Source organism: Panulirus ornatus, chromosome 35 (genome assembly GCF_036320965.1).
Source record: "Panulirus ornatus isolate Po-2019 chromosome 35, ASM3632096v1, whole genome shotgun sequence".
Lineage (NCBI taxonomy): Eukaryota > Metazoa > Arthropoda > Malacostraca > Decapoda > Palinuridae > Panulirus > Panulirus ornatus.
In genome coordinates, this window is record NC_092258.1 from 13011414 (window position 1) to 13027656 (window position 16243).

General features: G+C 41.2%; 1 protein-coding gene across 4 annotated transcripts in view; it reads right to left on the reverse strand.

Annotated features, from left to right (window-relative positions):
* The window catches only part of LOC139760171 (X-linked retinitis pigmentosa GTPase regulator-like), a 145083-nt gene that overhangs the window by 57648 nt on the left and 71192 nt on the right, over nt 1-16243 (reverse strand). For all 4 annotated transcript variants that reach the window (XM_071683091.1, XM_071683093.1, XM_071683092.1 and 1 more), the window contains one exon: nt 315-461. In XM_071683091.1, the coding sequence (XP_071539192.1) occupies nt 315-461 (147 nt within the window). The remainder of the gene's footprint in view (nt 1-314; nt 462-16243) is intronic.

Below are 16243 nucleotides of genomic sequence, written 5' to 3' on the forward strand. Positions count from 1 at the left end.
TTTTGTGTGATCGGGGCCTGAACATGCAGGAGGGTGAAAGGAGGGCAAGGAATAGAGTGAATTGGAGCGATGTGGTATACAGGGGTTGACGTGCTGTCAGTGGATTGAATCAAGGCATGTGAAGCGTCTGGGGTAAACCATGGAAAGCTGTGTAGGTATGTATATTTGCGTGTGTGGACGTGTGTATGTACGTGTGTATGGGGGTTGGGCCATTTCTTTCGTCTGTTTCCTCGCGCTACCTCGCAAACGCGGGAGACAGCGACAAAGTATAAAAAAAAAAAAAAAAAAAAAAAGAAAAGCGACATGTTATATACCAGTAACAGCTACTGTGTGGTAGTAGCCACAGGCAATGTTCACCACAGGATCTGGGATTGTAAGCAGTGCCGGTGTTAGCTGTTCCCCAACGTCAAGTCCAAGTTGGCCTTCACTGTTGTTTCCCCAGATGTATATCTCTCCGGTTTCTGTAATGATGATAATAATCATACTACTACCACTACTAAGTAAATAAACAACAACAATAAAAATAATAATAATGCAATGAAACCACAGTTCCCTAACCACATCCACACCCCAAAGACTTTTCCATGGTTTACCCTAGATGTTTCACATGCCCTGGTTCAGTCCATTGACAGCACGTATACCAAATCGTTCCAATTCACTCTATTCCATACACGTCTTTCACCGTCTTGCATGTTCAGGCCCTGATCCCTTAAAATCTTTTTCACTCATCCTTCCTCTTCCAATATGGTGTCCTGCTTCTTGTTCCCACCACCTCTGACACATGTATCCTCTTTGTCAACCTTTCCTCACTCATTCTCTCCATATGTCCAAACCATTTCAACACACCCTCTTCTGCTCTCTCAACCATACTCTTTTTATTACCACACATCTCTCTTACCCTTTCATTACTTACTTGATCAAACACATCACATCAAATAATGTCTTCAAACATTTTACTTCCAACACATCCTTCCTCCTCTGTACAACTCTACCAATAGCCCATGCCTCACAACCATATAATACTGTTGGAACTATCAATCCTTCAAACACCCATTTTTGCTCTTTGAGACAACATTCTCTCTTTCCACACATAATAATAATAATAATAATAATAATTCTTTTATAATGTAGCAAATGCCTCTCTCATCTTAGCTAGGTTGAATCTGGAACAAACAGACAACAGCCTCATTAACACACAATCTCTCTAGCTATCATGTATAATGTACCAAAACCAGAGCCGGCTATCTACAGCCAAGTCAACAGTCAATTTCATGGTTAACCTTGGCCACTTTATATACAGTAATGGGTATGTCTGAATGTACAGTAGTCCCAGCAGAGTTGTCCTGATGTGAGTCTTAGATTTTGAATGTAAAAGATGGGAAGGAGGATGTATTGAAAATGATATGTCTGAGGACAATGTGCAGTATGGGGAGGTTCTCATAAGAAATGAAAGTATAACAGAGAGGTGTGGTGGTAAGCACAGTGTGACTGAAAGAACTAAACAAGGTGTGCTGAAATGGTTCAGAAATATGGAGAAGGTGAAAATACTGACAAAGAGGATCTAAGTGTTAGAAGTGAAGGGAGGAAGGGGAGACCAAGGAGATGAAAGGATGGAATGAAGGAGACTGGGGTATCAGGGCTTGAATAATGAGAGGGATGAGAGGAATGTATGGGATAGAATGAACTAACTGATGTGGAATATAGGGGTGGTGTTCTGTCAACAGTCACCGATAATAACAACAATAGTATTATCATCATTATTATTATCATTATTATCATTATCATTATTATAATTATTATTATTATTATTATTATTATTATCATCATTATTATTATTATCATTATTATTATCATTATCACCATTTAGTCATTTTTATTCATCATATTATACTCAACCGCCGTCTCCTGCATTAGCAAGGTAGCACAAGAAAACAGACGAGGAATGGCTCAACCAACCCACATACACATGCATTAGGATAAATGCCCACGCAGGAACATATACAAACAGATACATTTCAATGTATACATACATATACATACTCAGATATATACATATATACACATGTACATATCCATACTTGCTGCCTTCATCCATTCCCATCACCATCCCGCCACACACGAAACAGCATTCCCCCCTCCAGCAAGGCAGAGCCAGGAACACACACAAAAAAAGGCCACATTCATTTACACTCAGTCTTTAGCTGTCATGTGTAATGCACTAAAATTCACAGCTCCCTTTCCACATCCAGGCCCTACAGACCTTCCCATGGTTTACCCCAGACACTTCACATGCCCTGGTTCATTCCATTGACAGCACATCGACCCAGTATACCACATTGTTCCATTTCACTCTATTCCTTGCACACCTTTCACCCTCCTGTATGTTCAGGCCCCGATCACTCAACATCTTTTTCACTCCATCCTTCCACCTCCAATTTGGTCTCCTGCTTCTCCTTCTTCCCTCCACCACTGACACATATATCCTCTTTGTCAATCTTTCCTCACTCATTCTTTCCATGCGTCCAAACCATTTCAACACACCCTCTCCTGCTCTCTCAACCACACTCTTTTTATCACCACACATCCCTCTTACCCTTTCATTACATACTCGATCAAACCACCTCACACCACATATTGTCCTCAAGCATTTCATTTTCAACACATCCACCCTCCTCTGCACAACTCTATCTATAGCCCATGCTTCGCATCCTCCAAACATACCCATTTTTGCTCACCAAGATAACGTTCTCACCTTCCAAACTTTTTTCAATGCCCCCAGAACCTTCACTCCCTCCCCCACCCTGTGATTCACTTCCGCTTCCATAGTTCCATCTGCTGCTAAATCCACTCCCAGATACCTAAAACACTTCACTTACTTCAGTTTTTTCTCCATTCAAACTTTCCTCCCAATGAACTTGTCCCTCAACCCTAATGAACCTAATAATCTCACTCTTATTCATATTTACTCTCAACTTCCTTTTTTCACACATTTTATCAAACTCAGTCACCAACCTCTGCAGTTTCTCACAAGAATCAGCCACCAGTGCTGTATCATCAACAAACAACAACTGACTCACTTCTCAAGCCTTCTCATCCACAACAGACTGCATACTTGCCCCTCTCTCCAAAACTCTTGCATTCACCTCCCTAACAACCCCATCCATAAACAAATTAAACAACCACGGAGACATCACACACCCCTGCTGCAAACTGACACTCACTGGGAACCAATCACTTTCCTTACATCCTTGGGAAAATTTTTTCACTGCCTAACAACTTGCCTCCCACACGATATACTCTTAAAACCTTCTACAAAGCATTTTGAACAGTCACCTTTATCCCCCTTTTCTTTGTACAATGGCACTAAGCATGCATTCCGCCAATCGTCAGGCACTTCTCCATGATCCATACATACAGTGAATATCCTTTCCAACTAGTCAACAATACCGTCACCCCTTTTTTTAATAAATTCCACTACAATACCATCCAAACCCGCCGCCTTGCTGGCTTTCATCTTCCGCAAAGCTTTCACTCCCTCTTTTCTGTTCACCAATTAATTCTCCTTGACCTTCGAACTTCACACACTACCTCAACCAAAACACCCTATATCTGCCACTCTATCATCAAACACATTCAACATTCAAAATATTCAATCCATCTCCTTCTCACTCCATCACTACCTGTTATTACCTTCCCATTTGCCCCCTTCACTGATGTTTCCATTTGTTCTCTTGTCTTACGCACTTTATTTACCACCTTCCAAAACATGGAGTGAAAAAGATTTTGAGTGATCAGGGCCTGAACATGCAGGAGGGTGAAAGGCGGGCAAGGAATAGATTGAATTAGAACGATGTGGTATACCGGGGTCGACATGCTGTCAATGGATTGAACCAGGGCATGTGAAGCATCTGGGGTAAATCATGGAAAGTTCTGTGGGGCCTGGATGTGGAAAGGGAGCTGTCATGTAATAATGCACCGAAACCACAGCTCCCTTTCCACATCCAGGCCCCACAGAACTTTCCATGGTTTACCCGAGACGCTTCACATGCCCTGGTTCAATCCATTGACAGCATGTCAACCCCGGTATACCACATCGTTCTAATTCACTCTATTCCTCGCCCGCCTTTCACCCTCCTGCATGTTCAGGCCCTGATCACTCAAAATCTTTTTCACTCCATCTTGCCACCTCCAATTTGGTCTCCCACTTCTCCTCGATCCCTCCACCTCCGACACATATATCCTCTTGCTCAATCTTTCCTCACTCATTCTCTCCATGTGACCAAACCATTTCAAAACACCCTCTTCTGCTCTCTCAACCACACTCTTTTTATTTCCACACGTCTCTCTTACCCTTACATTACTTACTCGATCAAACCACCTCACACCACATATTGTCCTCAAACATCTCATTTCCAGCACATCCACCCTCCTGCACACAACTCTATCTATAGCCCACGCCTCGCACCTATACAACATTGTTAGAACCACTATTCCTTCAAACATACCCATTTTTGCTTTCCGAGATAATGTTCTCGACTTCCACACATTCTTCAAGGCTCCCAGACTTTTCACCCCCTTCCCCACCCTATGATTCACTTCCGCTTCCATGGTTCCATCCGCTGCCAGATCCACTCCCAGATATCTAAAACACTTTACTTCCTCCAGTTTTTCTCCATTCAAACTTACTTCCCAATTGACTTGACCCTCAACCCTACTGTATCTAATAACCTTGCTCTTATTCACACATTTACTCTTAACTTTCTTCTTTCACACACTTTACCAAACTCAGTCACCAGCTTATGCAGTTTCTCACATGAATCAGCCACCAGCGCTGTATCATCAGCGAACAACAACAGACACTTCCCAAGCTCTCTCATCCACAACAGACTGCATACTTGCCCCTCTTTCCAAAACTCTTGCATTCACATCCCTAACCCCATCCATAAACAAATTAAACAACCATGGAGACATCACACACCCCTGCCACAAACCTACATTCACTGAGAACCTCTCTTCCTACACGTACACATGCCTTACATCCTCGATAAAAAACTTCTCACTGCTTCTAACAACTTGCCTCCCACACCATATATTCTTAATACCTTCCACAGAGCATCTCTATCAACTCTATCATAAGCCTTCTCCAGATCCATAAATGCTACATACAAATCCATTTGCTTTTCTAAGTATTTCTCACATACATTCTTCAAAGCAAACACCTGATCCACACATCCTCTACCACTTCTGAAACCACACTGCTCTTCCCCAATCTGATGCTCTGTACATGCCTTCACCCTCTCAATCAATACCCTCCCATATAATTATCATTATTATTATCATTATTTTTATTATTATTATTATTATTATTATTATTATTATTATTATTATTATCATTATTATTATCATCAATAATTATTATCATTATTATTATTATTTTTTTTTTTTTCATACTATTCGCTATTTCCCGCGATAGCGAGGTAGCGTTAAGAACAGAGGACTGGGCCTTTGAGGGAATATCCTCACCTGGACCTCTTCTCTGTTCCTTCTTTTATTATTATCATTATTATTATTATTATTATTATTATTATTATTATTATTATTATTATTATTATTGTTATTATCATTATTATTATTGTTATTATTATAATACCTGGGAATAGCATAGAGAGAAAGTAATTTATGTATCTCCTGCTTGTCATAGAAAGTGACTAAGAGGGGCAGGAATGGGGTACTAGAGATACTCTCCTTCTGCATAACTTTATTACTTTACAAAAGAAAGAGTGATGCCAGATGAGGATTTTTCTTGAAGGATTAGTCCTCTGCTCCTAGGACTGCCTTAAAATGGCATATATAAGATGGTATTCTTATTATTGTTATTATCATTATTATTATTATTATTATTATTTGCTTTGTCGCTGTCTCCCGCGTTAGCGAGGTAGCGCAAGGAAACAGACCAAAGAATGGCCGAACCCACCCACATACACATGTATATACATGCATGTCCACACACGCAAATATACATACCTATACATCTGAACGTATACATACATGTATACACACACAGACATATACATATATAAACGTGTACATAATTCATACTGTCTGCCTTTATTTATTCACATTGCCACCCCGCCACACATGAAATAACAACCCCTTCCCCCCTCATGTGCGCGAGGTAGCGATAGGAAAAGACAACAAAGGCCACATTTGTTCACACTCAGTCTCTAGCTGTCATGTAATAATGCACCGAAACCACAGCTCCCTTTCCACATCCAGGCCCCACAGAACTTTCCATGGTTTACCCCAGACGTTTCACATGCCCTGGTTCAATCCATTGACAGCACGTTGATCCCGGTATACCACATCATTCCAATTTACTCTATTCCTTGCATGCCTTTCACCCTCCTGCATGTTCAGGCCCCGATCACTCAAAGTCTTTTTCACTCCATCTTTCCACCTCCAATTTGGTCTCCCACTTCTCCTCATTCCCTCCACCTCTGACACATATATCCTCTTTGTCAATCTTTTCGCACTCATTCTCTCCATGTGACCAAATCATTTCAAAACACCCTCTTCTGCTCTCTCAACCACACTCTTATTATTACCACACATCTCTCCTACCATATCATTACTTACTCGATCAAACCACCTCGCACCACATTTTGTCCTTAAACATCTCATTTCCAGCACATCCATCCTCCTCCGCACAACTCTATCTATAGCCCACTCCTCGCAACCATATAAAATTGAAGAATGAGAAATACTTAGAAAAGCAAATGGATTTGTATGTAGCATTTATGGATCTGGAGAAGGCATATGATAGAGTTGATAGAGATGCTCTGTGGAAGGTATTAAGAATATATGGTGTGGGAGGCAAGTTGTTAGAAGCAGTGAAAAGTTTTTATCGAGGATGTAAGGCATGTGTACGTGTAGGAAGAGAGGAAAGTGATTGGTTCTCAGTGAATGTAGGTTTGCGGCAGGGGTGTGTGATGTCTCCATAGTTGTTTAATTTGTTTATGGATGGGGTTGTTAGGGAGGTGAATGCAAGAGTTTTGGAAAGAGGGGCAAGTATGAAGTCTGTTGGGGATGAGAGAGCTTGGGAAGTGAGTCAGTTGTTGTTCGCTGATGATACAGCGCTGGTGGCTGATTCATGTGAGAAACTGCAGAAGCTGGTGACTGAGTTTGGTAAAGTGTGTGAAAGAAGAAAGTTAAGAGTAAATGTGAATAAGAGCAAGGTTATTAGGTACAGTAGGGTTGAGGGTCAATTCAATTGGGAGGTGAGTTTGAATGGAGAAAAACTGGAGGAAGTGAAGTGTTTTAGATATCTGGGAGTGGATCTGGCAGCGGATGGAACCATGGAAGCGGAAGTGGATCATAGGGTGGGGGAGGGGGCGAAAATTCTGGGAGCCTTGAAGAATGTGTGGAAGTCGAGAACATTATCTCGGAAAGCAAAAATGGGTATGTTTGAAGGAATAGTGGTTCCAACAATGTTGTATGGTTGCGAGGCGTGGACTATGGATAGAGTTGTGCACAGGAGGATGGATGTGCTGGAAATGAGATGTTTGAGGACAATGTGTGGTGTGAGGTGGTTTGATCGAGTAAGTAACGTAAGGGTAAGAGAGATGTGTGGAAACAAAAAGAGCGTGGTTGAGAGAGCAGAAGAGGGTGTTTTGAAATGGTTTGGTCACATGGAGAGAATGAGTGAGGAAAGATTGACCAAGAGGATATATGTGTCGGAGGTGGAGGGAACGAGGAGAAGAGGGAGACCAAATTGGAGGTGGAAAGATGGAGTGAAAAAGATTTTGTGTGATCGGGGCCTGAACATGCAGGAGGGTGAAAGGAGGGCAAAGAATAGAGTGAATTGGAGCGATGTGGTATACCGGGGTTGACGTGCTGTCAGTGGATTGAATCAAGGCATGTGTATGGGGGTGGGTTGGGCCATTTCTTTCGTCTGTTTCCTTGTGCTACCTCGCAAACGCGGGAGACAGCGACAAAGCAAAAAAAAAAAAAATAATAATAATAATAATAATAATAATAATGATAATAATAATAATTGATTTTTTTTCACAAATATTCGCCTTATCCCACATTAGCGAGGTAGGGTTAAGAACAGAGGAGTGAGCCTTAGAGGGTATATCCTCACTTGGTCCAGCTCTCCATTCCTTCTTTCGGAAAATTAAAACCGGGAGGGGAGGATAATAATAATAATGATAATAATAATGATAATGATAATAATGAATGTTGGTTTGCGGCAGGGATGCGTGATGTCTCCATGGTTGTTTAACTTGTTTATGGATGGGGTGGTTAGGGAGATGAATGCAAGAGTTTTGGAGAGAGGGGCAAGTATGCAGGCTGCTGTGGATGAGAGGGCTTGATGGGTTAGTCAGTTGTTGTTTGCTGATGATACAGTGTTGGTGGCTGATTTGGGTGAGAAACTGCAGAAGTTGGTGACTAAGTTTGGTAATGTGTGTGAAAGAAGATAAAGCTGAGAGTAAATGTGAGTAAGAGCAAGGTTATTAGGTTCAGAGGGGCTAAGGGACAAGTTAATTGGGAGGTAAGTTTGAATGGAGGAAAACTGGAGGAAGTGAAATGTTTTAGATATCTGGGAGTGGATTTAGCAGCGGATGGAACCAGGGAAGTGGAAGTGATTCACAGGGTGGGGAAGGGGGCGAAGGTTCTGGGAGCATTGAAGAATGTATGGAAGGCGGGAACATTACCTGTGAGAGCAAAAATGGGTATGTTTGAAGGAATAGTGGTTCCAACATTGTTATATGGTTGTGAAGCATGGGTTGTGCGGAGAAGGATGGATTTGTTGGAAATGAAATAGTCGAGGACAATATGTGGTGTGAGGGGGTTTGATCGAGTATGTAATGAAAGGGTAAGAGATGTGTGGTAATAAAATGTGGTTGAGAGTGCAGAAGAGGGTGTGTTGAAATGGTTTGGACACATGGAGAGAAGGAGTGAAGAAAGATTGACAAAGGGGATATATGTGTCAGAAGTGGAGGGAAGAAGGAGGAGTGGGAGACCATATTGGAGGTGGAAGGATGGATGAAAAAGATTTTGAGCAATTGGGGCCTGAACATACGGCAGGGTGAAAGGCATGCAAGGAATAGAGTGACTTAGAATGATGTGGTTTACCGGGGCCGATGTGCTGTCAATGTGTGGCAGGGTGGTGATGGGAATGGATGAAGGCAGCAGGTATATGTTCATGTGTATATATGTATGTGTCTGTGTATGTATAAGTATTGAAATGTATAGGTATGTACATGTGCGTGTGTGGGCGCTTATGTATATACATGTGTATGTGGGTGGGTTGGGCCATTCTTTTGTCTGTTTCCTTGCGCTACCTCACTAAAGCGGGAGACAGTGATAAAGTAAAGTAAAAAAATAAGAAAATAAATAATAATAATAATAATAATAATAATAATAATAATAATAATAATAATAAAATAATAATAATAAAAATAATACTAATATCATTACTACTACTACTACTACTACTACTACTACTACTACTAATAATAATAATAATAATAATAATAATGATAATAATAATTTTTTCTTTCAAACTATTCGCCATTTCCCACATTAGCGAGGTAGCGTTAAGAACAGAGGACTGGGCCTTTGAGGGAATATCCTCACCTGGCCCCCTTCTCTGTTCCTTCTTTTGGAAAGTTGAAAAAAAAAAAACGAGAGGGGAGGATTTCCAGCCCCACGCTCCCTTCCCTTTTAGTCGCCTTCTACGACACACAGGGAATACGTGGGAAGTATTCTTTCTCCCCTAATAATAATAATAATAATAATAATAATAATAATAATAATAACACAAATAATAATAATAATGATCATAATAATAATAAAAATAATAATAATAATGATCATAATAATAATAACAATCATAAGATCCCCTGCTTGAGGTTACACTAAAAGTGAAGTGTCACCCTTAGCGAGGCTGTAATATGGGCAGTTGATAAAACAGAGTACAGTAGTCTCATGAAAGAACTTTTCACCTCAAAGGAATCCATCATGTCCCTGCTACTGTGTGTAACACTGCTTTGAATCTGAACTGAACCTCTGAAAGCAAGTGCTGAGGTAACATCATGACCATTTCAGAAAGGAGTACTGGAGTAATTAAGAGTAAATAAATAAACTAATTTTTTCATATTTGATCACCAATGCCTGCATTAGTGAGGTAGCACCAGGAACAGATGAAGAAAGGCCACATCTGCTAACATCTAATATCTAGCTGTCATGTAATGCACACAACCACAGCTCCCTAACCATAACAAGGCCCCACAAACCTTTCAATGGTTTACCATGGATAGTTCACATGCTTTGGTTCAGTCCATTGCCAGCATGTCAACCCCAGTATACTCCATTGTTCCAATTCACTTAATTCTGTGCATGCCTTTCACCCACCTGCATGTTCAGGCCCAGATTGTTCAAAAAAAAAATTTCTCACTCCATCCTTCCATATTGAATCTGGTCTCCCTGTTCTCCTTACTCCCTCCACTTCTAACACATATATCCTCTTTGTAAACCTAACCTTACTCATTCTCTCCATATGTCCAAACCACTTCAGCACACCCATTGCTGCTCTCTCAACCACACTCCTTTTATTACTACACATCTCTCTTACCCTTTCATAACTAACTTGATTAAACCACCTTACACCACATTTAGTCTTGAAACATTCTATTTCCAACACATTCACCCTCCTCCACACAGCCTTATCTATAGCCCATACCTCGCATCCATATAATATCGTTGTGACTACTATTCCTTCAAACATACCCTTTTATGCTCTCCTAGATAACGTTCTCTCTTTCCACACATTCTCTAGTGCTCCCAGAACCATGATTACATTCGTTGACACGTCCATTCCCAGACATCTAAAATCCTTCACTCCCTCCAAATTTTCTCCATTCAGACTATCTAGCATTTCAACCCTGCTGAACCTAATGACCTTGCTTTTATTCATTCACTTTCAACTTTCTCCCTTCACACACTCTTCTAAACTTGGCCACCAACTTCTGCAGTTTCTCACTTGAATCTTCCACCAGTGCTGTATCAACAGCAAACAAAAACTGACTCACTTTCCAGGCCCTCTCACCCTGCACAGACTTCATGCTTGCCCTTCTCTCCAAGATTCCTGCATTTACCTCCCTCACCAACCCATCCATAAACAATGTTCTTGCATTTACCTCCCTCACCAACCCATCCATAAACAATGTGAAAAACCATGGCGACAACACAAACCCTTGCTGCAGCTGCAGACTGACATTCACTTAGAACTATTCACTCTTCTCTCTTCTTACTCACACACAAGATATGCATCCTTATAAAAACTTATCACTGCTTCTAGAAGCTTTCCTCTCACATAATGTATTCTTAACATCTTCCACAAAAAGAATCTCTATCAACCTTATCATAACTTCTTAAAATCCATAAACACCACATACAAATCTACCTGTTTTTCCAAATATTTCTCATACATTCTTTGAAGCAAACACCTGATACACACAACATCTAACACTTATGAAATCACACTGCTCCTTCTCAATCTGATGCTCTGAGAATGCCTTCACCCTCTCAAATCAATACCCCTCCCATGCAACTTGACAGGTATACTCGACAAACTTATACCACTGTAGTTTGAACACTCAACTTTATCCCCTTGCCTTTGTGCAATGGAACTATACACACATTCTGCCAATATTCTTGCAACCCATCATGATCAATTCATACAATGAAAATCATTACCAACTAATCATCAACACAGTCATCCCCTTACCTAATAAATTCAACTGCAATATCATCTATTCCAGCCGCCAAGCTACATTTCATCTAATGCAAGGCTTTCACCACCTCTTCTCTCTTCACCATTCCACTCTCCATGACTCTCTCACTTTGCATATCACCCTGACTAAATCACCCTACATCTGCCATTCTGTCTTCAAACACATTCAACAATCCTTCAAAATACTCACTCCATCTTCTCACTTTATAACTACCTGTTATCACTTCCCCTTTTGTCCCCTTCATCAAAGTGTGCATTTATTCTCCTGTCTTTCACACATTATCATAAGACAGTAATAATAAAAATGATAATGATAAGTTTGGAAAACTGTGTGAAGGGAGAAAGTTGAGAGTAAATGTGAATAAGAGCAAGGTTATTAGGTTCACTAGGGTTGAAGGACAAGTTAATTGGGATATAAGTATAAATGAAGAAAAATTGGATGAAGTGAAGTAAAGTGTTTTAAATATCTGGGAATGGACTAAGCAGCAAATGGAACCATGGAAGCAGAAGTGAGTCACCAGGTGGGGGAGGGGGCAAAGGTTCTAGGAATGGTGAAGAATGTGTTGAAGGAGAGAATGTTATCTTGGAGAGCAAAAATGGGTATGTTTAAAGGAATAATGATTCCAATAATGTTATAAGGTTGTGAGGCATGGGCTATAGGGTTATAAGGAGGAGGGTGGATGTGTTGGAAATGGAACGTCTGAGGACAATATGTGGTGTGAAGTGGTTTGATCGAGTAAGTAATGAAAGGGTAAGAGAAATGTGTGGTAATAAAAAGTTTGGTTGAGAAAGCAGAACAGGTTATGCTCATGGTGGTGATGGTTGAGTTAATGGTGGTAGTGGTTGTGTTAATGGGGTGATGGTTATGTTAATGGTGGTAATGGTTATGTTAATGATGATGATGGTTGTGTTGAGGGTGATAATGGTTGTGCTTATGATGGTGATGGGTGTGTTGATGGTGATGATGGTTGTGCTAATGGTGGTGATGGTTGTGTTAATGGTGGTGATGATAGTGGTAATGGCTGTGTTGATGGTTGTGATGGTGGTATTTATAATGATAATGGTTGTGATGATGGTGGTGATGATCGTGTTGATGGTGGTCATGGTTTTGTTGATGGTGGTGATGGATGTGCTGATGGTGGTAATGGTGGTGTTTATGGCAATAATGGTGGTTGATGGTGGTAATGGTTGTGATGATCATGTTGATGGGTGCATTAAAGGAAGTGATGGTTGTGTTATAGGTGGTGAAGATTGTGCTGATGGTGGTAATGGTTGTGTTAATGGTGGTGATGGTTGTGTTGATTGTGGCAATGGTTGTATTGATGGTGGTGATGGTAGAGTTTATGATGGTGATTGTTGTGTTGGTGGTGATGTTTGTTGATTGTGGTGTGGGTTGTGTTGATGGTGGTGATGGTTGTCTTTATGATGATGATGGTTGTGGTGATGTTTGTGTTGATGGTGGTAATGGTTGTGCTGATGGTGATTATGGTTGTGTTGATGGTGGTGATGGCTGTGTTAATGGTGGTGATGGTTGTGTTGATGGTGGTGATGGTTGTGTTAGTGGTGATGGTTATACTGAGGGTGGTGATGGTTGTGTTAAAGGAGATGGTTCTGTTGATGGTGATGGTTGTACTGATGATGGTGATGGTTGTGATGGTGGTTATGGCGGTGTTCATGAAGGTAATGGTTGTGTTAATGGTGATGACAGTTGTGTTGATTGTGGTTATGGTTGTGTTGAGTGTGGTGATGGTTGTGCTGATGGTGGTGATGGATGTTTTGATGGTGGTAATGGTGGTGTTTATGATGGTGAAGGTTGTGTTGATGGTGGTGATGGTTGTGTTCATTGTGGTGATGGTTGTGTTAATGGTAGTGATGGTTATGTTGATGGTGGTGTTTATAACGGTGATGATGGCTAAGGTAGTGATGGTTGTGTTAACGGTGGTGATGGTTGTGTTATTGTGGTAATGGTTGTGTTGATTGTGTTGATGGTAGTGAAGAGTGTGTTGATGGTGGTAATGGGTGTTTATGGTGATAACTGCTGCATTCATGGTGGGCATGATCGTGGTGACGGTAGTGATGGTCGTGATAAAGGTGGTGACTGATATGTTAATGGTGGTGATGACTGCATTAATGGTTGTGATGATTGTGTTGATGGTGGTGATGGTAGTTAATGTTGGTAATGATCATGTTGATGGGTGTTAATGGGGGTGATGGTTGTTCTGATGGTGGTGGTGGTTGTGTTGATGTTTGTGTTAATGGTGGTGATGGTTGAGTTAATGGTGGTGATGGTTGTGTTTTTGGTGGTGATGATTATGTTAAAGGTGGTGAAGACTGTTGAATGTGGCGATGGTTGTGTTAATGGTGATGATGGTTGTGTTGAGGGTGGTGATAGTTGTGTTAATGTGGTGAAGATTGTGTTGAATGTGGTGATGGTTGCACTAATGGTGGTGATGGGTGTGTTAAGTGTTGATGATTGTGTTCATGGAGGTGACGGATGTGTTAATGGTGGCGATGGTTATGATGGCTGAGTTAAAGGTGGCAGTGGTTGCGTTAATGGTGGTGATGATTATGCTTTTGGTGGTGCTGGTTATGTTAACAGTAGTAATGGTTTTGTTAATAATGGTGATGGTTGTGTTGAATGTGGTGATGGTTGTGTTGAGGGTGATAGTGATTGTGCTTATGATGGTGATGGGTGTGTTGATGGTGGTGATAGTTGTTCTAATGGTGGTGATAGTTGTGCTAATGGTGGTGATGGCTGTGTTAATGGTGCTGATGGTTGTGTTGTAGGTAATGGCTGTGCTAACAGTGGTGTTTATAATGGTAATGGTAGTGATGTTCATGTTGATGGTGGTGATGGTTGTGTTAGAGGTGGTGATGGTTGTATTAATGGAGGTGATGGATGAGTTGATGTGGTGATGGCTGTGTTGACTGTGGCCATGGTTTTGTTGATGGTGGTGATGGATGTGTTGATGGTAGTAATGGTGTTTTTGGTGATAATGGTGGTGTTGATGATGGTAATGGTAGTGTTGATGGTGGTGATGATCGTGTTGATGGGTGCGTCAAAGTTAGTAAAGGTTGTGTTACTGGCGGTGAAGATTGTGTTGATGGTGGTATTGGTTATGTTAATGGTGTTGATGGTTGTGTTGACTGTGGCGATGGTTGTACTGATGGTGGTGATGGTAGTTTTTGATGGTGATAGTTGTGGTGATGATTGTGTTGATATTGGCGATGTTTGTATTAAAGGTGGTGACGGATGTGTTGATGGTGGAGACGGTTGTCTTTATGATGGTGATGGTTGTGTTGATAGTCGTGATGGTTGTGTTGATGGTGGTAATGGTTGTGTTGATGGTGATGATGGTCATGATGGTTGTGTGGATGGTGGTGATGGTTGCGTTAAAGGTGGTGACGGATGTGTTGATGATGGTAATGGCTGTCTTTATGATGGTAATGGTTGAGTTGATGGTCGTGATGGTTGTGTTGATAGTGGTAATGGTTGTGTTGATGGTGATGATGGTTGTGTTGATGGTGGTGACAGTTGTGTTAATGTTGATGGTTATGTTGATGGTAGTGATGGTTGTGTTGTGGTGATGGTATTGATGGTGGTGATGGTTGTGATTGTGGTGGTTATGATGGTGTTTATGAAGGTGATGGTTGTGTTGACTGTGGCAATGGTTGTGTTGACTGTGGTGATGGCTATGTTGATGGTGGTGATGGACATGTTGATGGTGGTAATGGTGGTGTTTATGATGGTGATGGTTGTGTTGATGGTGGTGATGGGTGTGTTGATGGTGATGGTTGTGTTCATGGTGGTGATGGTTGTGTTCTTGGTGGTGATGGTTGTGTTAATGGTGATGATGGTTATGCTTATTGTGGTGATGGTTGAGTTACTGGGGGTGGTGGTGGTTGTGTTAATGGTGGTGATGGCTATGTTACTGGTGGTGATGATTGTGTTGAATGTGGCGATGGTTGTGTTGATGGTGGTGATGGTTGTGTTAATGGTGTGATGATTGTGTTAATGGTGGTAATGGTTGTGTTAACGGTGGTGATGGTTGTTTTTGGTGGTGATGCTTGTATCAGTGGTGATGGTTTTATTAATGGTGGTGATGGTTACGCTAATGGTGGTGATAGTTGTATTCATGGTGGCTGGTTGGGATAATGGGGGTGTTGGTTGTGTTAATGGTGATGGTTATGCTAATGGTGGTGATGGTTGTGTTTATGATGCTGATGGTTATAATCTTGGTGGTGATGGCTGCGTTAATGGTGGTGATGTGTTAATGAAGGTGGTGGTTGTGTTGATGGCGATGGTTGTGATAAGGGTGGTGATGATTGTGTTAATGGTGGTGATCGTTATGTTTTTGGTGGTGATGGTTACGCTGATGGTGGTGATGGTTGTGTTGATGATGGTGATGGTTGTGTTTATGATGCTGATGGTTATGTTTTTGG